The sequence below is a fragment of the Lithobates pipiens genome, unplaced genomic scaffold, assembly GCF_037356315.1.
Source record: "Lithobates pipiens isolate NorthernLeopardFrog02 unplaced genomic scaffold, aLitPip1_a1.2 Scaffold_18, whole genome shotgun sequence".
NCBI lineage: Eukaryota > Metazoa > Chordata > Amphibia > Anura > Ranidae > Lithobates > Lithobates pipiens.
The window spans coordinates 361,856,012-361,880,904 of NW_027507758.1; the positions used below are offsets into that span (position 1 = coordinate 361,856,012).

General features: G+C 41.5%; 1 protein-coding gene across 5 annotated transcripts in view; it reads right to left on the minus strand.

Moving 5' to 3' along the window:
* The window catches only part of LPP (LIM domain containing preferred translocation partner in lipoma), a 541,140-nt gene that overhangs the window by 144,189 nt on the left and 372,058 nt on the right, over positions 1 to 24,893 (minus strand). For all 5 annotated transcript variants that reach the window (XM_077487560.1, XM_077487557.1, XM_077487561.1 and 2 more), the window contains one exon: positions 7,665 to 7,773. In XM_077487560.1, the coding sequence (XP_077343686.1) occupies positions 7,665 to 7,773 (109 nt within the window). The remainder of the gene's footprint in view (positions 1 to 7,664; positions 7,774 to 24,893) is intronic.

Genomic DNA, 24,893 nt, shown 5'->3' on the forward strand with positions numbered 1-24,893 from the left:
GGGTGCCACCTCCTGGCCTCACACCAGGCAATATAAGATCTCCAGACTCTATAGTAGATACTTCTGGAAACTGGTTTTCTAGCACTCAACATGGTAGAAAATACTGACACAGAAATGTCCCGGTCCTTTAGGATCCTGGTTTCAACAGCCAAACCTTTACACTTAGAGACCGTAAAGCAGGGTGGAATATTGACCCTGGGAGAGCAGATCCTGATGAAGTTGAAGAACCCAGGTGTTTCCCACCCCCAGTCTTAAAATCTGTGTGTACCAAGTCCTTCTGGGCCAGGCCGGAGCTACTAGGATTACCGGCTTTCTCTCCTGGATCATGCGTAGTAGCCTTGGCAACAGCCAGATTGGGGCGGAAGGCATATATCAGGGAAAAATTATCCCATAGAATTATCAGGGCATCTGCCCCTAATGACAGCGGGTCCCTGGTTCTGGACACAAAGCTGTCTAGTTTCCTGTTTAACCTGAACGCCAGCAGGTCTACATCAGGAAACCCTAACATCGGCATCAGATTGATGCAAAGATCTCAGGATTTAGGGACCACTCCTCTGGTAACATCTGCTGGCGACACAAAGTCTGCCTGTCAATTCTCCACTCCTGGAATAAACATCGTTGATAGGGATGGAACAAATCTTTATGTCCAGGTTAGCATGCAATCAAATTCCTTCTGGAATGTGTGACTCCTGGTGCCCCCTTGGAGACGGATATATGTCACAGCAGTGTCATTGTCCGACTAGACCCTCACAGGAAGTCCAGAAGCTTAGAGCCAAGTGAGCTGCCCGAATCTCCAAAATGTTGATGGTCAAGCTCTTCTCCCTGCAGGACCACTTTCCCAGGACAGTGACCTCATCTAGGACTGCCCCCATCCCCATCCATGCCTTGACTGTGTCTAGTATTAGCCCCAGAACAAAATATTACAGCGCACGCATGCAAAAAAAGACCATCTTTAATGCATCTTTTAGGGTGTGCCCCCCAAATATCTTGTTTGTCTATTGCATGAATTCTGACCAAAATCTTTTGGGCGCGGAGCAGCCCACTCGCTCATCAGTACCTCTCATTAGTGTCCACCTGTGTCATGGGTGGAGACCTCTAGTTTTCCCATATAGAGGAGTGTATTGCTACCATGGTTCAGAGAAGCAGGATCTCCCAGTCTATGGATAGTGTAGGACCCACTAATCATGGGGTACTTTGTCGCAGTAAGTGGGCTTAAGCACCACATAGCAATATGGTGTGACCAAATACCAATTTTTTTTATAATGTTTTTTGAAAATGTCTAGCCTTGCAGGAGGTAAATGTCTTTTTTGCATGTGTGCGCTGTAATATTTTGTTCTGTTGTATGGTCTTATGGCTGCACCATCTTTAATGCAACTTTTAGGGTGTGCCACCCAAATATCTTATTTTTTTAGTATTCGCCCCAGATACTCTAGGCGCTGAACTGGCTGCAGGGCCAAATTTGATCAATTCAGGAATTGAACCACCCAAGCTACTAGATCGTCCAGGTATCCTGCAACCAATATTCTGTGAGATCTTAGAACTGCCAATACTGGAGCCATTATCTTTGAATACCCGAGGTGCCGTGGCTAACCCGAAGGGCAGTGCCACAAACTGAAAATGTTGGTTGCCCACCACGAATCGCAGAAACCTTTCATGGGACCTGCAGATTGGCAAGTGTAGGTACGCATCCTTGATGTCTATGGATGCCAGGAATTCCTCCCCATGTAAGGAGGCTTCCACTGAATGAATTGACTCCATTCGGAAAGGATGAATGACCAGAAATGAATTCAGAGCCTTGAGGTCTAGAATAGGCCTTACATCTCCATTTGGGTTTGGGATTATGAAAAGATTTGAGTAAAAACCCTTGAATCTTTCGATTATTGTAACCTCTGAAATCACTCCTTGTAACCTTAGCTGATCTATTGCGTGAAGAAAAGACTTCTTTTTTTACAGGGTCTATGGGGACGCTGGACCTTAGGAACCAAGACGGGAAGCCCCTGGAATTCTATTTTGTAGCCCTGAGACACAGTAGAAATAACCCACCTGTTTTGGATAATTTTTCCCAGGCATCTGAGAACCTTAATAGCCTCCACCCCACCCACGTGAGTGGGGGCACCCCCTCAAAAGGAAGGCTTGGGGGGGATCTCTGGGCCCAGAGATTTTTCTGCCCCTGGCCTTGAGGCGTTCCCCTAGAACTGGATGGCTGAAGCCGTCAATACTGCCTGAAATTAGAAGCGCTGGGTACTGAAGCACTAGACACCTCGAAGAAAGGTCATCTGCTCCTCTTCTTAACTGCTAGAAGTGCACTCTTACCCCCTGAAATCTTCTGGATATATTTATCCAGGTCTTCTCCAAATGGCCACTCCCCATGAAAAGGAAAACCAGCTAGTAATCTTTTGCAGGGTAACTCTGCAGCTCAGCTTTTTAACCAAAGAATTTTGAGCATATGTACTGACAGCAGAGCCAACTGGGACATCTGTTGCATGGAATCCTTAAGAGCATCTACTGCGAAACATAAGGCCAAGGTAATGCTGCCAAATCCTCCACAAGTACCCCTTGATAGTGAACAGTCTTAGCCAGGGCTTTTTTCCTCAGAGAATAAGTGCAGGAACTCCCCCCTTCTTAGTTCCCCCTTGTCTACGCATCCTATGCTCCTCTGAGCGCCGTCCCTTGGTCCCACCACCTACCCACCTCCCAGCACTGCCCCCAGTATCATTTTGTGGTGCTAAATAATTTGTATGAAAATTTGCTCTTATCTAATAACAAGAAAAGCAGTACAATAGATCCCCTGGAGCCAGCAACAATAGATCCCCAGTAACAATAGAATCCACACACAATAGGCTCTCCCCAACAATGGACCCCATCCCAGCAACAATAGGTCCTTCACACAATAGACTCCACCCCCCCCCCCCTCAAATAACAATGGATCCCCATCCCAGCAACAATAGATCCTTCACATAATAAACTCTCTCCGGCAACAATGGACCCTCACCCCAGAAACAATATGTCTCCTCAGCAACAATAGGATCCCACCCTAGCAACAATAGATCACTAGCACAATAGACTGCCCTAGAAACAATGGGCCACACCCCAGCAACAATAGATCCCCACACAATAGACAGCCCTAGCAGAAACAAACACACCAACAATGGACCACCCACAACAAAATACCACCCCCAAGAACAAAAGTTCCAACCCAGCAACATTATATCCCCCACTAGCAACAATAGATCCCCCACTAGCAACAATAGACCATCACACAAAAACAGATCACCAGTGACCATAAAGTCCCCAGCATCAATAGCCCCTCCATCAAATCCCTTACATACATTTAATAATAATATTAATAATAATAATACATTTTATTAATAATGCACTTTCCAACAAAAGATCTCAAAGTGCTACATGGTTACAATTAAAATATACAACTAACATCAATTAAAACATTTATTAAAAAGAAAAGTCTTTAATCCCTTTTTAAAACTTTCAGTTGATTGAAATACCCTCAGACTATTAGGCAAAGCATTCCACAAACGTGGGGCAGCAGCACAAAAAGCCCTAGCTCCCATTGACGTTAATCTAGTTTTTGGAATTTGGAGAAGATTGGAGTTGAACTAAGGGAACGAGATAGATTTTGCAATCTCAAAAGTTCCATAAGATAAGATGGAGCATGTCCATACATGCATTGGTGTGCAAGATGAGAGACCTTATACTCAATCTAGTTTTTAGTGCTGGAGGTGCCGGAACTGCGTTCCCCCCACATTCCCGCTGAAAAAAAGCCCTGGTCCTAGTTACCTGCTTCATCTGGTCCTTTAAAGACTGACAGATAAAGATAGCCTCTACTGCTGGTTGTACAGCAGACCGGCAATAGCAAATTAAGTCTTTAATAAAGACTCCAATTTCTTATCTGCTGGATCCTTAAACACCTGGGCATTATCTACAGGACAAGCAAGACTCTTATTCACAGAGGAAATGGCAGTGTCCAAAGATGGCATGCTCCATTTTCTTATAAACTTACCCTCCATAGGGTACAACGGTGCAAACATGTACATGTCCAGCATGCATGTTTGTAGCATCTCGTGCAGCTCTCACTCCCCTCCCACATGCAAGTCCCTCATGGACATTCTTTCACACCATTCCCATGCCTGCCCCTTCCGACCACACAAACAGTGGCAGGAAAGGGCCACCGAAGGCATCGGTGTAAGAACTAGATGCACGGGGATGGAGGAATCCAAAGAACCGTCCGCCTCCTGATAGGATCAATCTGGCTGGAAGCTCCACAGAGAAGTGCCACCGTCTGCAACACCACAGCCCTCAGTGGACAGAAAAATTATGACACCTGGTTCTAAAAAAAGGTAAGAGACTGAAAATACATCTTACGGTTTAAGTGCAATAAAGCTTTTAAAACACTTATCAGTCCCTCCGCAGGATCCTGCTAAAAAGCTAGATTCCAATCTTCCCCCATCACGGCAGGTCTCTGTCTCTTGGACCTTCAAGGATCGGGTCCCTTTGAATATGGGGCCACTCTCTTGGACCTGTAAAGTACCCTGCCGGAATGCCTTTAGGATCTTTTTTCCTACCAAGGATTCGTATCCCCAGGGTCCAGTGTCCAAAGGGTCACAGTACAGGCAATACCTCATAATCACCTTGTGTAGCAAGGTTCGGGTACCATTCATTTTAGTGTATCACCGTCTGGATGGATCAGATTATACAGCCCTTTAAATCCTTCAGGATCTGTTCCAGGACCATCTTCTTAGATAGCTCATGGAGAGCTTCTCCAAACTGTGACCATCAGACACTGGCAAAAAAAAGAGGTACTTCCTGTGTAGGAGGGGTTATATAGGGGAGGACTTCTTGTTTTTTTGGTATGCCAGTGTCCATTCACCTATAGGTGATGTATAACCCAGTTAGTTATTATGGCTGCCCTGTGTGTCCCGTAATGTATGATAAAGAAAAATAATATACAATCACTTTAGTTATTTTTACCAAAGAAATGCAGTAGAATACATATTGGCCTACATTTATGAATAAATATTTGTAACATTTTATAAGTTTTTAATTTCCGTCCTTTTTCATTTTTAGCAAAAAAATTTAACCCAGTGGTGATTAAATACCACCAAAATAAATCTCTGTCTCAAAAAATGCATACATTTTTTTTTTTTTTTAGATATATAGAGCAAACAATACCAATTATAGAGGTAGTGGCAAACACCCACTCAAAATTTGTAACCAACGGCCACCACTAGAGGGAGACTGAACCAAAATCTAGCCAGCTGGACACATAGGCAGATGTAGAACATAAATCTTGCATTAAATCTGGTGCACGTTAATGTTTGTGTAGCAGCTACTGTAGGAGAGTCCCAAACTTCTATGATTTCCCAATTATCCTTTGAGATGGAATCTTTATGCAGTCATCTTCCCCACTGTCCACCCACACACACACCTGACACAAAATTAAATCCATCCCTGTCTACTTCATGTAAGATAACTTCCATTTATTGCTCCTATCTCGCATACCATCAGATTGGCAGTCTCAATTTCAGTCAGCCGACTGCTGCAAAACAAAGAACACTAGGGCATATCCACATGATGCAATCTCACACAGAATAGAAGTAACATACAACCAAACTTATAGGTAAAAGTACAATACAGTCACACACACAAACACACACACGTCTCCCTCAGATTCATGCCGCCTTTAGAGCACTCAAAATCCAGCTTTTAAATTTAATATTTACCATTTGTCAGTGGGCACTGCCTAGAAAAGGTACAGACATTTACAAAAAGCAGAAGCTAAAACAGTTTGAGGTCTAGCATCTTATATCTGTACAATCAGGCTTTTGTGGGAGGCTTTATGACTGTGCATTGCCCATGATGGAAGCTATGATTTATCAAGTTTTTCAGGATTTTAAGACTGATATACAGCACGCATCTGTTTCAACGGCTAGGTGGGAATGTACCTCTAGTGTCAAGAGAAAAACTGTGCTATTTGGGATGCAGCTGCAAAGGCTAGTGACAGCAAGGAACATACAGGATCTAAGCAAAGCCCTACTGTGCAGGCACACAAATATTACAATGGACCTTTTCTGGACAATGTATTGTTGGAATGGTATACATACTCTGAATTAAATTTTCCCTAGCTGAATCATGACTCTGTTAAAAATGTTCATGAAAATAAGTGAAAGTATGATCCATACATACTCGCTAGATCATAACAATTGGGCATGAGTATTTGTGAACAAAAAAAAAAAATTCTTACTGAAAAAAGGTTTGAATTATTAACCACATCAATACTGGGCACTTTCGCCCCCTTCCTTCCCAGACCAATTTTCAGCTTTCAGCGCTCTTGCACTTTCACTGACAATTGTGCGGTCATGCAATGCTGTACCGAAATGACATTTTTTATCATTTTGTTCACACAAATAGAGCTTTCTTTTGGTGGTTACATATGTGGGGAACAGGTGTTATTATTTGGGGACAGGTGTGTTTTTACATTGGTGACACTAGGTTGGTGATCAGGGAGTAAAAAGCTGTAAAAAAAAAAAAAAAAAAAAAAAAACAGCTCATACTCACTGATCACCAGCTGTCTGCAGCGATCCGTTCTCCTCACCGACAATTTTTGTGTGCGGAGAGCCGATTGCCTAGCAACCGGCTCTGTATTTACATCACATGATGGCTGTGACTGGACACGGCCATCATGTGATCAGGAGGACCAATCACAGAGCCCTCCCGCCGATTGGAGATGGGCCGCGTCCGGATGACACAGGCTCATCGGGATCACGCAGCTGCGCGGACCGAGCGCGATCCCCCTCCTTCTGAGGGACATTCCTGAACGTCCACTCAGAAGGAGAGAACGCCCACCCAGTCGTTTATGTACAGTGGCCGGGTGGGAAGTAGTTAAAAATGGTAAAAAGAAAACCAGAAGGAGGGTGCTGGTAGCTACTGATAATTTAATTTTTCCTCCAACTATTTATTCTAAAGATATAATGTACCCTGAACACAGTACCTTCATCTGGCTAATAAAAAATCTAGCCCTGCCACTTAGGTAAGAAACATTTACCGAGGAAGCCATGTGATTTCCATCTTTATTGAACATGCTTTCTTACAATATAATAATATATTTAAAGTTTACTTAACTCACCCCTAGTCGGATATAAACCACACACAACTGTCCTGTAGATCCAGCGTTCTGCAACGATCCACTGTTAAGCTGTCTGTGAAGTGTGCTGCCACATATGTCCTCTTTACCTGGCTTCCTCTTTTGGTTCAGGCAGCCTTTCACCCAATGATGCAGAACACAATGATCTCTGAACTCTGCCTATTCTGTAAATGGGCTCCCACAGCCTCCTCCTGGCATTTGTGACGAGGGCTGCAGTAGCAGGATAAGTCATTCCGACCTAAACAGGAATGGCAGTGGTGGGCTGAGCCACCAGCAAAACGAAACAATTCCAAAGAAAAAAAAAAAAAAGTCCCCCTGAAAAAGAACCATTAGCAAAGCGGAGGTGGGGCTGAAGCATGGAACAAAACTTTATTTGCAGAGTTAAGGCCTACTGTAGGTTCACTGGCAACCTGACTTTGGGAACTCAATCAAGTCTGTTTCAAGTAATAGTTTTTGTGTAAATGTAAAAAAAATATTCCCTTCTTGGGTATTTTAATGTGCTTACCAAAATACTCTTCAGAAGGAGGATTCTCCATATCATACAGCATCTTCTTAGTGAGTCTATCCAGTTCATCCTCAGGTCGAAGGGTGGGAACGCCTGTAGTGTAGGCTGTCTAGAAATAAAGAGAATTAAAAGGTTAAGAAAATTACAAAATGCATATGTAAGCATCCACGGTCATGCTATTAAGAATGGGCCAACCTTAAACTTGAAGCCCATATGTATTTACATGCTTTTTCAAATAAATTTCCAGATTTCTAAATACAGGATAGTACTAATATATTAGTCCAATATTACCTACCCTGTTAAAATGTTTGTTTTATTTATACACATATAGTCACTTGACAATGAACTAGAGGTCGACCGATATGGGTTTTTCTCTGGCCGATGCCGATATTTAGAAATCATGGCGGCCGATAGCCGATATATGATGCCGATTTTTTTGGGCCGATATGTTAGGCCGATTTTATTTTATTTATTTATTTTTAATCCCCCTTGATCTAACACACCTTTCCGACTGGGGCGTTTTAAGGCGCTATTGGGCTAAAAATAGCGCCTGTAAAGTGCCTGTAAAATGGCTCCCCTGCAGTCTATGTGAAAGACAGAGTGCTTTCACACTGAGGCGATGCGCTGGCAGGATCTTAAAAAAAAGTCCTGCAAGCAGCACGTTTGGAGTGGTGTATACTGCTCCTCCACCACTCCTGCCCATTGATATGAATGGGCACCACTGCCGAAGCGCATGCAATGCGATTTGGCAGCGGTGCTTCATGGGCGCATTTAACCTCTTCCTTGGCCGCTAGCTGGGTTATATGTGCCCCACTAGCAGCCAAATAGCACCGCTAAAATGATGGTAAAGAGCCGCTAAAACTTGCGTTTTACCATCAACGCCTGTCCGCTCCAGTGTGAAAGCGGCCTTCATACGTGATACAGAAAATTTCTTACACTTAAACATTTATTAAACAAAACAAACCTCCAATCAGTTTACTTGTATGTATGATTTAGATAAAAAAAAAAAAAAAAATTATATATATATATATATATATATATATATATATATATATATATATATATATATATATATATATTTTAAATAAAAACAGGTAGTCAAAACTTTTAGACAAAAAAAAAAATGGGCTAACTTTACTGTTTTTATTTTATTTTTATTTTTTAAATGGTGTATTTTTTTCCCCAAAAAATGCATTTGAAAGACCTCTGTGCAAATGCCGTGTGACATAAAATATTGCAACAACCGCTATTTTATTCCCTAGGATCTCTGCTAAAAAAAATATATATAATTTTTGGGGGGTCTAAGTGATTTTCTGGCAGAAAATACAGGATTTTTTACTTGTAAGCAACAAGTGTCAGAAAAGATTTAGTCTTTAAATGGTTAAACTGGGAACTTCTACACACAGAGATGACTTAATTCATTCAAGTGTAAACATTGTATCATTTTGTTCTTTTCTTGGCAGTCTGCCCAGAGTGGAGGAAAGGGTTGCTATGACGACTCTTAGACCATTCTATACAGAAGTCATTTCAAAGTCCCGCTGTAGTTCTAAATCGGCTTTTTATCAGCACAAATCGGCCGATGCCGATTATTTAAAAAACGGCAAATATCGGCCGATATATCGGTCGACCTCTACAATGAACACCAAATTCTATTCACATAACCTGACTTTTTTTTTGCTCTATTCTGACATGAACAAAGCTATTTTATTAATGATCTTCTTAGTATGCATATATTTATTACAGGTACTTAGATAGCACTAAATTTACACATGGGTAACAAGGTTCCAGAATAAAACAGGTCAGTAGACAAAATCCCTACATGCATTAAAAACTTATTATACAATAAATTGTGAAAGCACCATAACATTGTCTTTTTAAAATCGGGGGCGCATGGTTTGGCTGTCCTGTATCCAATTTAATTCAAGGATTTGCAGAATAGTAGGAGGGATCACTGCAAATTTGTTACACATGATGCTAAAACCCCCCAAATTAACAAAAGTTGATTTTTTAACTGACCTTTGTCGAAGGAGCCAATACAAAAGTTCTCAGCTGAACAGCACTTGCATCCATTGAAATGCAATTCACTGTTCAATTATTTAGCAGCTTCTTAATACAAATAGCTAACAGTTAACATTTCTCTATCCTTGCTGTTTAGGCGCCATTCACACGGGTACCCTATAATTATAGGGTACCGGCTCAGCAGCCACAGCTATTGGTGGCTGTTTGACCAGAGCTACCGACAGTGGTCACTGCAGATCATCACTGACTTTGCAAACAGGCACAAATAGCTGTGGTGGCTGACAGCTGGACCTTGCAGTGTACGGGCTCGGCAGCCACAGCTATCTGTTTGCAGCTGTCAAACCCTGCAGCAAGCTTCAGCATGTGGGAGATGCTAAATAGCTTTAAGGGCCATGGGGCTGAATGACAGAAATTCAAAGTGGGTATGGCCAGCTTAATAGGATATCTGCTCCAAGAAAACTCAATAGGATTGACACAGAAAGGTTCTATGCTCTCATTCAGCCTCTGTGGGCAGAGGGAGAGTTCGTAATGTCAATGGAGAATCTACCCCAGTGTAATCTTCAAGCTATGTTGGTATCAAAAGTGGTAACAATTGCCACTACTGCAGAAACCATTATGCAGATTAGGCTGAAATTTGGACTCTGATAAATAAAAAATTCTGGCTGTAGAGCAATCATTTAAATAGGTGAGGTGCATTGATTAGGTTAGGGATATGGATTTCTACAAAAGAAAACAAATCTTGGCTTTTGCTTCCACTTTAAACACTTTTTGAACATCAGCACCAAGCTTTGATTTACTCAGATGACCAGAAAAAACACTGGTGGGCCTCTTCTCATTCCCTAATCTCATAATCCGATATTAGTCCCATTTTTAATTCTTATGTTATAAGACAAGGGTGGTAATACAATTTGCAGTAGCAGTCAATGACACATGGTTATACACTAGAAACATCGAATATATGATCGTCCAAATGACAAATTGCATAGTTTGTATCAGATGGTATATTACTAATTTTATTTTTGAAAGCAAAACTAAATCTGAAGAGTTATATAAAGTTCTTTATTAGGCTAATACAAAACAATCTTGCTGCTGCTCTGCATAGAACATAAGCCTTGCTTTCATTCCTCTACAAGTATTTATAACAGATTGTAAGAAATACATGCTTTCTTTGTAATTAGATTCACAAGAAAACATAGTAAGTGAAGCAAAAAGAACACAATGTTCAGAGCTGCCAGTCATATTTAAATAATTAGTCACTTTTATATGAAACTGCTTGATGCTTTATAAAAGAAGGGATCACTCCTATACAAGCATTAAGATTTAATAATTTAAGTGTGAAGGGTATGGCAGTGGGCAGTTTGTGCTTGAGAGAAGTGCCATAGAATATGACAGGGGGCAGTATGCACAAGAGAGGAGTGCAGAGGCTATGACAGTAGGCAATGTGTACAGGAAACAAGTGCTATAAAGGTCTGATAGCAGGCAGTATATGCAGGGGACACCCAAATTGTCCAGGAGAGGAGTGTGGAGGGTATGACAGAAGGTAGTATGTGTTGAAGTGGAGTGTTGGAGGTATGGAAGCAGGCACTATGTGCAGGACAGGACTGCAGAGCATATGATGGCAGGCAGCATATGCCAGAGAGGAATGTGCAGGGTACGATGGCAAGCAGTGTGTTAAAAAAAGGGATTCGAAGGGTAGGATGGTGGGCAGTATATTTTGGGAAGGAATGCAGAGGATATTACAGCAAGCTATACTTGTTCTGGAAAAGGAGTAGAAAGTATGACCTGTGGAGGATAGGGTGGCGGGTAATATTTGCAGAAGTAGAGTATGGAGGGTATGATGTCCAGTGATTGCATCTTGTCCCACGCAGCCAGAATGTTCAGTTGCTGGGGGTCTGGAGTGGAACTTGGCATACAAAACTGCCTCAAATAAGGCAAACCCAGAACTCAGGTTTGAACAAATCCTGGACTGAATCCAAGTCTAAAAGCAAAGAGTTTGAAGTTTTCTGGTGGAAGAACTCTGGGCTGAGCTGTGTCTAGATTGAAACTCAGATACTACAAGCGAGGAGTCAGTTTCAGTGATGATTTTTGAAAGTTTGTTATACAGCCAAATCTTCTTAAGGTCTGGACGTCAACATCACCTTGTCTGTCAGTATTTGCACTGACTGTTCTCTCCATAGAAGGCATCACACAATTTTAATTCCCAAGGAGTATATTAACACCAGCACAGGTGCTAATACCTTATTGAACACATATGGAAGAGTTGAAAACTGGCAATGGTGTGTGCTCTCCACATATTTCAGGCAACACCGTTGCGCTAAAAAGATGGAAAAATGCAAATTAACATCTAATGTCCACAGAGACTAGAAAGTCTCCGTAATGGAAAGAAGATCAACAGTCCTGGTGTATTCCATGCAAGATATTACATTTTGATTTTTAGTACCTTCTGATCTAAGGCAGGCTGAGTGCTCCCTTTATATTTAGGAACAGTGAAAAGCTTGAAATAAAAACCTTGAAACATTTCTGAAATTACAATTCCTTGATCCAAAAGAACATTAAGAGCACCATGGAGGTCTCCTAGCCTGAGCAGTTTGGACAACATAATGGCCAGGTGGAGGTAGAGAACGAGATTCTCCTTTGTAGCTCCTGAATATTTTACCCATGCATTCAAAATACTTGCTAAGCAGGTGTGTGCAAAAGTTGACAGATGTCCACCGACTTTGGAAAATAGGGGGCTCCTTCATTATGAAGAGGACTAGTCTGCAAGCTTGGAGGACTTTGGCAGCCAAAGTTTGGGTCCCTAGCTTAGGTCTAGCCTTGGTTGGAGGCCTGTGAGAAATGAAAAGGAACTCTTATGGTTCAGAGGTGGGAAACGTTTTACTGAGTCGGAGGCATAGGTTTGTCTTATTAGGGTAAAGGAGTACTCTTTCTGCCTGTAAAATACTTTTTAAAGTTGAAAAAAAGCCCCAGAGAGCCATTCAACATGAAAGTTTTTTTGAATTACTTGTTCTGCAGACCAACATCTGCATATTTACACTCGGGAAATAAGCTGAACAATATCCACTAACCCATCTAAACAGAAGTGTAATGTTGCAAGCATAAACTGTACTTATTCCACAACTGAATGGTCTGTAAAGACAGCAGCTGGTTCCTTAGACATTCTCCTCAGTTCATTCTCCTAACGCCTTAGAAATTGACATCATGACTATGGGAGATTGCATAGCATGGCCTGCTAGGAAAAATAAAGATTTTGAAAGGATTGTCAATGGGACCCTATACCACTGCAGCATCCTCAACTGGAACAGTCAGCATTTTGTTAGGACTTGAGATAGCCACACCCACCATAGGGATAACCCAATTCTTAACAAACGCTTCTTCAAAGAGATATTGGTCAGAGAAAACATATCGTTATAGAAAATGTATCTCCACATAGAACTGGTTGAAGTATGGACTATATAGGAAAGGGGTATTCTGGGGGCTTTTTACAGCTTAGTAACAGTACTAGATTCAGCTGTAGGCCACTCCAGCTTTAAACAAGTGTGCCCTTTGTCAAATAAACTGATATGGTATATTTAAGTCTGAGAACTACACTACTGTGCAAAAGTTTTAGGCAGGTGTGAAAATAGGCTGTAAATTAAGAGTACTTTCAGAAATTGAAGTGTTAATACTTAATTTTTTATCAACAAAATAGGCCGTAAATGAACAGAAGAGAAATCCAAATCAATATTTGCTGCGACCACCCTTTGCCTTTAAAACAGCATAAATTCCTCTAGGTACACTTGTACACAGTTTTTAAGGCTGGGTTCACACCATTGCAAATTGGATGCAGGTTTTTTTCCCCCACATCCAATACGCATGACAGGAGATTTGCACCTGGCTCTCTATGAAGCCGGTACACGGCTCCGTTGCGGCTGCTGAGTGGCCTGCACAGGAGTCCTGTGCGTCTTTGGCTCAGTTTCAGGGCAGAATTCAGGCAAAAAATTTGGCCCCGATTTGTCCCTGAAACGGAGAACAGGGACGCACAGGAGCCCTGCTGAAATCCGTGGCCGCCTGCAGTAATTCAGCAGGTTGGTTTTTCCAAACATCTTGAAGAACTAACCACAGACCTTCTGTGCATGTAGGCTGCCTCAAATCCTTCTGTCTTCATGTAATCCTAGACAGACTGATGTTGATGTCAGGTCCCTAAGGAGGCACACTGCAAGATGCTCCAGAACGGCTCATGGGTTGTGAGCTGGAGACTCAACATATTGTACTGCTAAACTACTGAATCAAAATTGGGGTGAATGATGCGGAGACCATATAATGGCAGAAAAGAATTGCAGGGGAAATCTCTGGAAAGAAAGCAAAAGCTGGTTTTATTTTAGCTTTTAATGGGATATTAATTTTCAACCCTTTTATTTTTGACTGGAGTTCTGCTTTAATGCCAGGGGTAAATCACCTTTACCTCAAATCTCAACCACAGGGTATCAAAATGCCTCTAATTGACTTTAAATGAACACACAGGAGAACGCAAATGTTAGCCCCTAGTAAAATGGCATTTAATTGTTTATGGAAAATAAATAAGATGTATAACAAAAAAAATTATTTCATAAGCATTTTCAGATTAAGGATAAAATGTTTGGTCCAATGGTGCTGGCCAAAGAGTAATATTATGAATGCTTTCTTCCATAAAAGCAGTTTAAGCATATTTTTCCCATATATGCCACATGAAGTAAGCCACACTCCTTGAAATCTCATCTCTTTGTGCCCCCTAAATTTACGATGCCTTGACAGGGACATAAAGTAAGTGACTGTGTGGGTTTTGGCAAGATGATTATGTAAATTGTCCAGCTGCTTGGTGCAGAGAGAGGTGCAGAAACACTGATAATAGCTGCTGAGGTGAGTAATTTAATCTGCGCTTTACTACATCTATAGCAATGCTAATTTATCGATTCATTCCCATTAAGATTATACGTTTTTTATGTTTGCAAGAGGTAAGATGATGGCTAGCTCTTTGAGGACACGAATCTCCATTTCTATATCAAGGATCTCACAGAGAAATCACATTTGGGTAAGTATGACTTTCAATTTAAGCAAAACCCACTCACTTAATAATTTGGTTTTCTAGCATAACATCCAGCTTTTGGCCTCCTGATCATCAACAAAAGGAAAACTCCGAAATGCCACAGTATCCCAATTGATGACAATGAGGTACACAAAAAAAAAGTGTTTTTCTGAAACCTCTAAAGTCTAAATAGGGTATAATTACATCAAAACACTGGAAGAAAACAAGCAACTCACCTTTTAGCTACAATGGTCAGCCAGCTAAAAATATGAAGTGTAATCATCACCCTCAAAAACATACTTTATACTCACGAGTACATGAGTGCTGTTGGAGTAAAGAATTTTTCGAAGCATAAAGAAATTAATGATAAAAAGATAAACAATCTCAGGTTAATAATAGTTTAAAATAATGGTAATGAATAAGGAATGTTCGGGAGGGGGAGCAGAGATTTGCTTTGTTTACGTATGCGGAGCTCTGCTCGGCTTGTTCAGTGTCCTGCGGGTCGCCTTCTGTCCAAAAGAACTCCAAAAAGTATGGTTTCCTTGGTTATTGCCTATTGTAGCAGATTCTCTCTCTAGCTCTTCTCCATGCACCACTTTATTTTGCGTTTTAGTTTAGTTTCAATCTTGTAGTGGGTGAAGGTATTTTATTGCTGGCCATGCACAGGGTGGAGAGTAGTTCAGGGATCTGCCATTTAGAGGGCTTGTTCGTGTTTTGGTCAGTTAGTGGGCATAAATCGGTAATTGGTTGGGGGGCTTTTGAGCCAAGGAAGCCAAGGACAGGTTTGGAGGAATCCTGCTGAACGAATAAGAACTTAAAAAGTTATAAATAGGTGAGAAACTGATAATTTAACCCCTTTGACCGATTTTTTAAATCAAAGGCTGGTCATTGCATGCTGGCTGGATCGTTTGCTTTCATGGCCGGATGCGCTTTTTTTTAAAGATAAGCATGAACAATACTCTGAATAGTGTATGGACAGCAAAAACTGGAGATGGTATTGTGATATTGTTTGGATTTGATTGTACATTTTCTGGAGTTGTTTTGAATTGATTTGGTCATGAATTTCCATTAGGGTATACTGTATTAGATCTGCTTGCAACTGTTAGTTTATAAAACATAATACGTGCTTCTGCTGATTTAATTCATTTGGGTTGATAGTTAGCTTTGAATCCTATTCTAATTCATGTTATTTTCTTTTTCTTTATTCAATTTTTAACAAAACAATATTAAGAAACACCTTTAACCACTTGCCTACTGGGCACTTAAACACCCTTCCTGCCCAGACCAATTTTCAGCTTTCGGTGCTCTCACACTTTGAATGACAATTACTCAGTCATGCAACACTGTACCCAAATGAATTTTTTGTCATTTTTTTCCCACAAATAGAGCTTTCTTTTGGTGGTATTTGATCACTTCTGGGGTTTTTATTTTTTGCGCTATAAATGAAAAAAAGACCGAAAATTTTGAAAAAAAATGCATATTTCTTTGTTTCTGTGACAAAATTATGCAAATTATTAATTTTTCTTCATAAATTTTGGCCACAATTTATACTGCTACATATCTTTGGTAAAAATAACCCAAATTTGTGGATATTATTTGGTCTTTGTGAAAGTTAGAGAGTCTACAAGCTGTGGTGCGAATCATACAAAATTGATCACATCGGATGTACTGGTGGTCTATCTCACTTCTTGCGACCCGAACAAGTCAGGAAAGTACAAAGACCCCCCCAAATGACCCCTTTTTGGAAAGTAGACATTCCAAGTATTTAGGAAGAGGCATGGTGAGCTTTTTGATTTTTTCCCACAATTCTTTGAAAATTAAGTTTTTTTTTCTCCCACAAAATTGTCATTGTAATAGGTTATTTCTCTCACATGGCATGTGTATACCACAAATGACACCCCCAAAAAAATTCTGCTACTCCTTCTGAGTATTACCACATGTGTGGGACTTTTTCACAGCCTGGCCACTTAGAGACCCCCAACATGCAGTGAGCGCCATCACGTGTTCTAGGAGCATAAATTACACATCTAACTTGTTGTCTACCTATTCCACTTTTGAAGGCCCTGGAGCACCAGGACAATGACACGTGACACCGATGACAGATGGCACTGATACGTGGCACTGATGACAGATGGCACTTATACGTGGCACTGATGACAGGTGGCACTAATACGTGGCACTGATGACAGGTGGCACTTATACGTGGCACTGATGACAGGTGGCACTAATACGTGGCACTGATGACAGGTGGCACTTATACGTGGCACTGATGACAGGTGGCACTAATACGTGGCACTAATACGTGGCACTGATGACAGATGGCACTAATATGTGGCACCAATGACGCGTGACACTGATGACAGATGGCACTAATACGTGGCACCAATGACGCGTGACACTGATGACAGATGGCACTGATAAGTGGCATTGATGACACGTGACACTGACAGGTGGCACTGATGACAAATGACACTGATACGTGGCACTGATGACAGATGGCACTGATATGTGGCACTGGGGACAAATGGCACTGACAACAGGTGGCACTGGGGACAGATAGCACTAACAGGTGGCACGGCACTGGGGAAGATGGCACTGGGTGAAGATGGCACTTTTTTTCTTTCTTTTTTTTTTTTTACTTACGGTCGCTGCAGCCGTTCATCTCTCCCTTCTCACACGCTGTCTGTGTGAGGAGGGAGAGCGGCGCTGAGAGATGATCTTATATGTTTACATATGAGATAATCTCTCATTGGACACGCTGATCGCGCTGTGATTGGTCGTTTACAGCGATCTGTGACTGGCTGTGTCCGAGGGACACGGCCAGCACAGAACTTCCCCGATGCGCGCTCCCGGGATCGCGCATTGTGGAAGTAGACAGGAGGACGTCCAGGGACGGCCTCCTGGCAGTTAGAGTCCGCTCTGTAGCCATCTTTCGGCTATAGGGCGGGCGCGAAGCGGTTAATAAAACAAAAGAGAAACAAAACATTGCTTGATCACTGTTAGGGATCATGCACACGGGGAGTTAGAGAAAACGAGTTACTAAGCCACTATCAATGCCAGAAAAAAATGCGATTTTAGTAGCTTTTTGAATTGGCGTTAATGCGCATTTAGCCGCATTAGCCTTTAACAGCTGAGAGCTGTCTTAACTGATCCGATTTTCGGCCCATTGATTTGAAAAGAAGTTGCATCCAAGTCAGATCATGAATCGACTTATGCGCTGAGGATCTTGAAGGGGAACCCCACACCAAAATGGAAAAAAATAAATGGCGTTGTCAGGAAGAGGCACTTATCCCCATCAACAAGGTGCTTTGGGGGGCACAGAGCCCCCCTGCCTCAAAGCACCCACACACTCACCATGTTGAGAGGTTGCGTGACCTGGTATGGTCCATGAGAGGGGAGACACTTGCCCTCCACCTCTAAACTACTATAAACAACTGAGTGTACATAGACACACAAGATTATATAGAGGAGAGTTCAGGGGCAGCTGAAAAATAAAAGCCCAACTGCTCCTAAACGCGAGTTTAGCAGCTGCAGTGTACATGAAGGTTAAGTCTATCTAAAGACTGTGTACATGAGAGCTGCATGTTTATTTTTTTTTTATAGTCAAGTAAGCTGAAAAACACAAAAACAAACAATAAACTTCAAGTGGCTGTATACCCATTCCGACGACTTATGTAAATGAACTGTAGAGCCCACCCCATTTAGGTGGGTGCTTAATAGGTTTCTTGTAAATAGTGAGAGGTAAATTTAGCCAGGGCCTTGCACTTTTCTAGGCCTGGTTGTTTATTTGGGAGAGGGGAGTGCTAGAATAGAGGGGGTGTGGCCACCTACACTCTGGCTCAAGGAAGTCCACTCAACCTTTCAGTGAAATATTCTGGAAGGGAGGCAGGATTTGGGACTGGAATGGCAGGCAGCTTATGTGGAGAGCACTGGATCAATCATTAATTTGTGTTGGCAAGGGCAGGACTCACATATATGCTGGGGTCAGATGCTTCTGGGGGAGGAGGCGAGAACCCAAGATGTAGAGTGCAGCAGGAGCAGGCTTGAAGGCCTGGGGGTTCAGAGACCCCAGTGCTGGATAATCCAAAGAGTTATCACTATATAGTCCAGAGGAGAAACCGGGTGTCCCAGCCGGGGGGATGCACTGGACCAGGAGGAGGAGGAAGTAGGTGTAAAGCAGATGGAGGAAACAGGGATCGACCTTCTGTGGAAAACATGGACGGTCAATGGGAGTGAGCAAAGGGAGTGCAACCCAGTGGTGCTCATCTATAAACCTGCTATGTGTCCAAGGACCTAGTGAGAGACACTTTCCAGAAATGACATTGGGCGGATTTGTAAGTGTCAAGGAAATAGGCGGTAAGGCCTTGGGACTTTGGAATCTACAACCCACAGTATTATTCCGAGGAATGCTGGTCAGTTCACAAAAGGGAAGTACGCAGGATCAGAATCAGGAACCAGGATTAACAGAGGCAACTCATATCCTCTACTCAATTGTAACATCCACCCAAGTTCAAGAATAAAGCTTTATAAAAGATAAAGACTGTCTGTGGATCTTCGCATGGGAAGGAAGAACAGGACCTGTTAACAGAAAGGTAATGAACAACTTTGCAGCTCTCAAGGGAGTAGTGCGCTACAGGACTATTGTAGGTTTTAAAATGAGTTGCATTATATGAAAGTCTACTTACCTGCTTGCCTTTCCTGCAGTCTGTATATTTTTTACTTCTGATGTCACCCACGCAGGCGCCTTTATATACTATTTTTCCAGCAAGCAGAGACCCTGCCAGAAAAATGCAGGGTCTGCGTCATTTCCGAGTGTCGATGTCAGCCCTGACATCACAACAGACTTGATTGTACTTCTGCAATGTTAAGAGGATTGTGGACACCTTGGATAGCGCTATTACTGAACATGTGGGGGATTAGGGACAATAATAGCTACTGCGGGTGGAAGTAAAATAAAATATAGAACCTGGAAGACCACAGTTCCTATGGTGGCAGCTAATATCGATGATGAGCATTTAGAATATAAAAAGAAAAAAAAAACAGTAAGGATGCTTTTTGGGTATACTCTTAGTGCCCATTTGACTGAACAATATTTACATTAGAATGTTGTTTAAATAGAGTATTTCCAGAGAGTTTACTACCGCTTTCACTCATGTAGCAATGAAAATCCCCAAAAATTCTAAGTTAACTGTTATAAGTTTTGTTTTTTTCCCCGCAGAAGAAAAATAATTTCTTTCTGAGCCTACAAATTGCAGTAAGATCAATTCCCTAGATAAAAGCATCTCAATGCTATCCTTTAGTCATGTAATTCAGTGTTTTACTACATGGCTTACTGTTAAGTACTATTCCCAAGTCTTTCTTCAATTCTGTTTTTCCCAACAATAATTTATTAATAGATTGGGGTATTTCTATTACTACGATCTAGGTGGATAACATATAATTTAAAGGAGATAACAGAGATCTTACTCTAACCAGAAGGTTTAAAGGAGTTCTACGGTCACAAAATACACTTTCGATTTATAACTTCAGCATTGTAACGGCAACACATTGTAATGGCAACATGTAAACAATGTTTATTTTTGACAATCCAGTATAAGCTTACTTGAGAAATCTCCTTTCATATTGTGAGCGCTACATATCTGCTAAGGATGAGCTGACAGTTCAGGTCCAACTTTGGCTGTTTAGGCATTTGAACAAGCACCTGAACTTTTGCCCATTCAGTGAAAGCAGAACATCAATGATAGAAGCTAGCAGCATTGTCTGGATCAGTTGTGTGCGCTGGCTTGTTTTTTGGTGAGTCAGCAGGTATCATGAGTGATTGTGGGTTTACAAGGGACTTTTTATATGTTTGAGTTTTTTGTTTGTTTACAAATGTTTACTGAAGAAATGTTGGTTAACAAGACTGAGAGGTAATAAGTATGGTATACATCAACAGTTAGGTCATATACAGTGTAACTTACAATTGGTAAGTTAAAAAGCAATAGCTTATTCAATAGTTACCAAGCGAGAATCTAAAATATACATTACAAAACACTAAAATCAAATAAACTTCAGTATTAAGTACCAAAAAGTTAACCACTATATACTGTACCTGTTAAGGTAGTATGTATGGTATAGAAGCATCAATATATGAGTGTTCAAAACAGGGAATTAAAGTAATAAAAAAAGAGATGATTAGTGGACAGTAAATCATCTAAGAACCATGGGTCCTATTTGGCATCAAATAGTGTTTTAGAACCATGGCGTGAGTGGAATATCTTTTTCCATTAACATAATATCCAATCTAGAAATAATTTGTGAGAAAGGGACTATTGTTGATTTTCAATGTACAACAATTGCCCATTGTGTAGCCACACACACAAAATTAATTCATTTGACTGGTGTGGTCCTTTTTTTATTTTAGAATTTACAATTTTTCTTGAATTTTTATATTTTTCACTACAAAAATAGAGAAAGAGAACTTTCACTGGATAGCATGCAAGCTTCCATTAACAAAGAGGATACAAACAGTCAAAAGCCATACCAGAACCTAAAAAAGCATATAAAAGCATAGTATCAGTATATTGACATCTTCCATTATCATAGCCAGTGAGTCCATGGAAAACAAAGATAAAAATAGCAAAAAACAAGAACAAAGAGAAAAGTATAAAGAGCAGGTCAACAAACAGGGCTCGTCACTTCTGGGCCAGAAGATTCTACTTTTTGGGCAGAGAAAGTGCTTGAGGTGCTCATGGGGGATCTATCCTGAGATGTTAGGGCTCCCATATCACATTGTGGCATCCTACCTTATCAGTTAATCGGGCAATCATGGATTCTATTACATTTACATCCTTAATCCTAGCATAGAGATCGGTTAATGTGGGTGGAGTCCGTCTTTTCCACTGAAGGGCTATGAAATATCTGGCCAATGTTAAGATGTGGGTGGCCAATTTTTTGGCTAGCCAGGGCAATTTAGGATGGAGAAGTCCCAGTAGATATAATTTTGGATGGAAAGTAACACCCACCTTGAACAACTGATGGAGGAGATCCTGGACCAACTGCCAAGATGGTTGTAGAGATGGGTATTGCCAATAGATATGAAATAGAGTGGCCCGGATCTCCAAGACCCCTCCAAAAGTGATCCAAAGCAGCTGGATATATGACATGTAGATGGGTTGGGATTGTACCAAAAAATAGTACCTTGTAAGTATGAAGTTATGCATTTCTGTGAAGGGTCAGACAAGATTGAGCGCTCGAATGGGGACATTTTAGAGAATTGAAAGTTGGGAACGAGGGTTGGAGCGTTGTGCCGAATTAGAAAAAAGGCACTAAGAGGTATCTCATGTTTTTCCCAGAGATCCTCAAAAGATAGAAATACTGTCTTCACTAGATGGCCATAGTGAAAGAGGTTCTTCTGTAACAAAGGAGAAATCATGTGATAGGTGAGGCTATCCGGTAGTTTAGGATTATAAAGGAAAGCTGTCAATAAGGAGGCTTCAGATTGAAGGGAGTGTTTTAGCTGTCGCCAATTATTGCAAAGCAAATTCATGGTATGTAACAAAGAGGCGGAGGCAATGTCAGCATATTATAGATTGTTCGTGTTTTGTATCGGGGCTAGCCATAATTTGTCTAATTGGGTCCAGCGATTATATGCAGGATGTAGTTCTATTTTTAAAGTGTGTCCCAATATATCCAAGTGTAATTTTTGATAGTGTTAAAACTCCTGTCGGGTTTTACTGCTATTTAGAGAAATTCATGCTCACATTTTGTCCTGCTGACAATGCTATCACCAGACAAGAATTCAGGAAAAAAACTGCAAAAAGGACACAGACATAAGTAAACATCTGACAGTGGCTCTAGCTTTCCCCTGCTCTACTAAAGAAAAGTATTTTTCATCAGTGTTGCTTGCTAGAGAGCCTCCTGTCATTTCCTCTCAGGCAAAACATCAAAAGGACAGGAAAGCAAAGATAATGCTCTAATGGAGCAGTACAAAAAAAGTACAGTGGTACTAAACTTTCCCCACTCTATCGGAAACCAAGAAAAACATTTTGGCTGGACATTTACCTTAAATGTATTTAATATACTGGTTTAAAGTGTTAAAGTAAAAAAAAATAAAAAAAATACAACTCATCTGCACACCTACGTAGATTCATAGAAATCACAGAGCCCACTTAAAGTGGACCTTTAGTGAGAAATGTAAAATGGGCCAACAGGCAGGAATTTGCTTTGTCTGTTGTCAACATGCGTTGTCACTTCATTAAAAAGGTACTTACCTGCCTGTCCGCCCTTGTACAGTGAGCCACGTTGACAAAGTACAGTAACTATGTCCTGTATCTAGTAGCAGCTCACTGTACGCTTTCGGCAATGCCGAATCTGACTGAACTACGGGAATGCTTTGGAGTGATGTCATTCCCACCCAGCCAATGAAAATGATCAAGACACGGAAGCCGGCTGCCCAAAGAGGTCAGGCCGGCTGGGGAGCTTGTGAACGAAGCATCACTGGAGCTGAGGTAAGTATAGCTCAGCTTTAAAAGGCATCTAAATTTACACATGCTCATTGAGTTCTTAAGACCAAAAACCCAGACAAGCAGGTACGTAAAGTAAATATCAGCACTACAATGAGAAACAATCTAAATTGAAAACTTTTCTACTAAGTAATTCACCTTTTAAAGGGCCTGTTTTATCAATTTTTTTTTTTTAAACATGGACACAATTGAAAAGCTTTTTGGGACTTCATTTAACAACATTAGCAATCCGTTTTGAACTTTTAATCTTTGCAAACGTTGTCACAATTTTTATTGCATCCGTAATATTAGAGTGCGTTATTGTACCCTCAACCTTCAAAAGTGAAATGCTCTCCCTCTATGCCTAAATATCCAAAAATCTCTTCTTATACCAACTGGCAGCAAAGCATGTATATTATTTGATATGTCAATTTAATCCGGATACTAATTAAAAGGAAGTCTATAGTGTTAAACTCTATGCTTCATAAATTAAGTTCATAGTGTATAGACCGTACACTTTAGACTAAACGAGTTTAGCAGCACCATGTTTTAAAGTGAACACTAAGGGATTTCATACCTTCAGTTCAATATTTGTACGAAAAATATAGTAACATCCTATTCAATAAAGTGCTGTGAATATCAGTGTTGACAAAGTGCAGTAACTATGTGCTGTATCTAGTAGCAGCCAATCAGAAGTGATTTTTGAAATGGTTCAGACCAAAAGCTAAGCCTAATTAGTCACCATCAGGAGCTGGAGAAATGGTGATCAACCTGGCTGGAAAACCATGTCTGTTGTGGTTTCTTCCATTGCCAACAGTATCTGTTCCCACCTTTCTTACAAAAGGAACAGGCCTAGTTTTCCAATGAAAGGATTATGATTGATAGGATAACATCTTTTACATAGAGCACTTTCTTGTTCCCACTGCATTTTCACTACAGGGACAGGGAAAATTTGCCTAATAACAAATGTGGTCCTGCATAGACATGAGCACTTTAGAAATGTTACAAGCTCCATCAACAGGTATATAGAGACAGTGGTGTATGTGTGAATGTCTGCCTACCGTATATACTCGAGTATAGGCCGACCCGAATATAAGCCGAGGCCCCCAATTTACCCCCAAAAAACTGGAAAAAATTATTGACTCGTGTATAAGCCGAGGGTGAGACATGCCTGTCCATCCCTGTGTGTCCGTCCATCCCTGTGGGTCCATCCATCCCTGTGGGTCCATCCATCCCTGTGTGTGTGTCCATGCATCCGTGTGTGTGTGTGTGTGTGTGTGTGTCCATGCATCCGTGTGTGTGTGTGTGTGTGTGTGTCCATGCATCCGTGTGTGTGTGTGTGTGTGTGTCCATGCATCCGTGTGTGTGTGTGTGTGTGTGTGTCCATGCATCCGTGTGTGTGTGTGTGTGTGTGTGTCCATGCATCCGTGTGTGTGTGTGTGTGTGTGTGTGTGTGTGTGTGTGTGTGTGTGTGTGTGTGTGTGTGTGTGTGTGTCCGTGCAGCCTACCTGTGTCCAGCCTGCCTGCGTCCCGTCCAGCCTGCGTCCCGTCCAGCCTGCGTCCCGTCCAGCCTGCGTCCCGTCCAGCCTGCGTCCCGTCCAGCCTGCGTCCCGTCCAGCCTGCGTCCCGTCCAGCCTGCGTCCCGTCCAGCCTGCGTCCCGTCCCGGCCCGTCCTGTCCCGGCCCG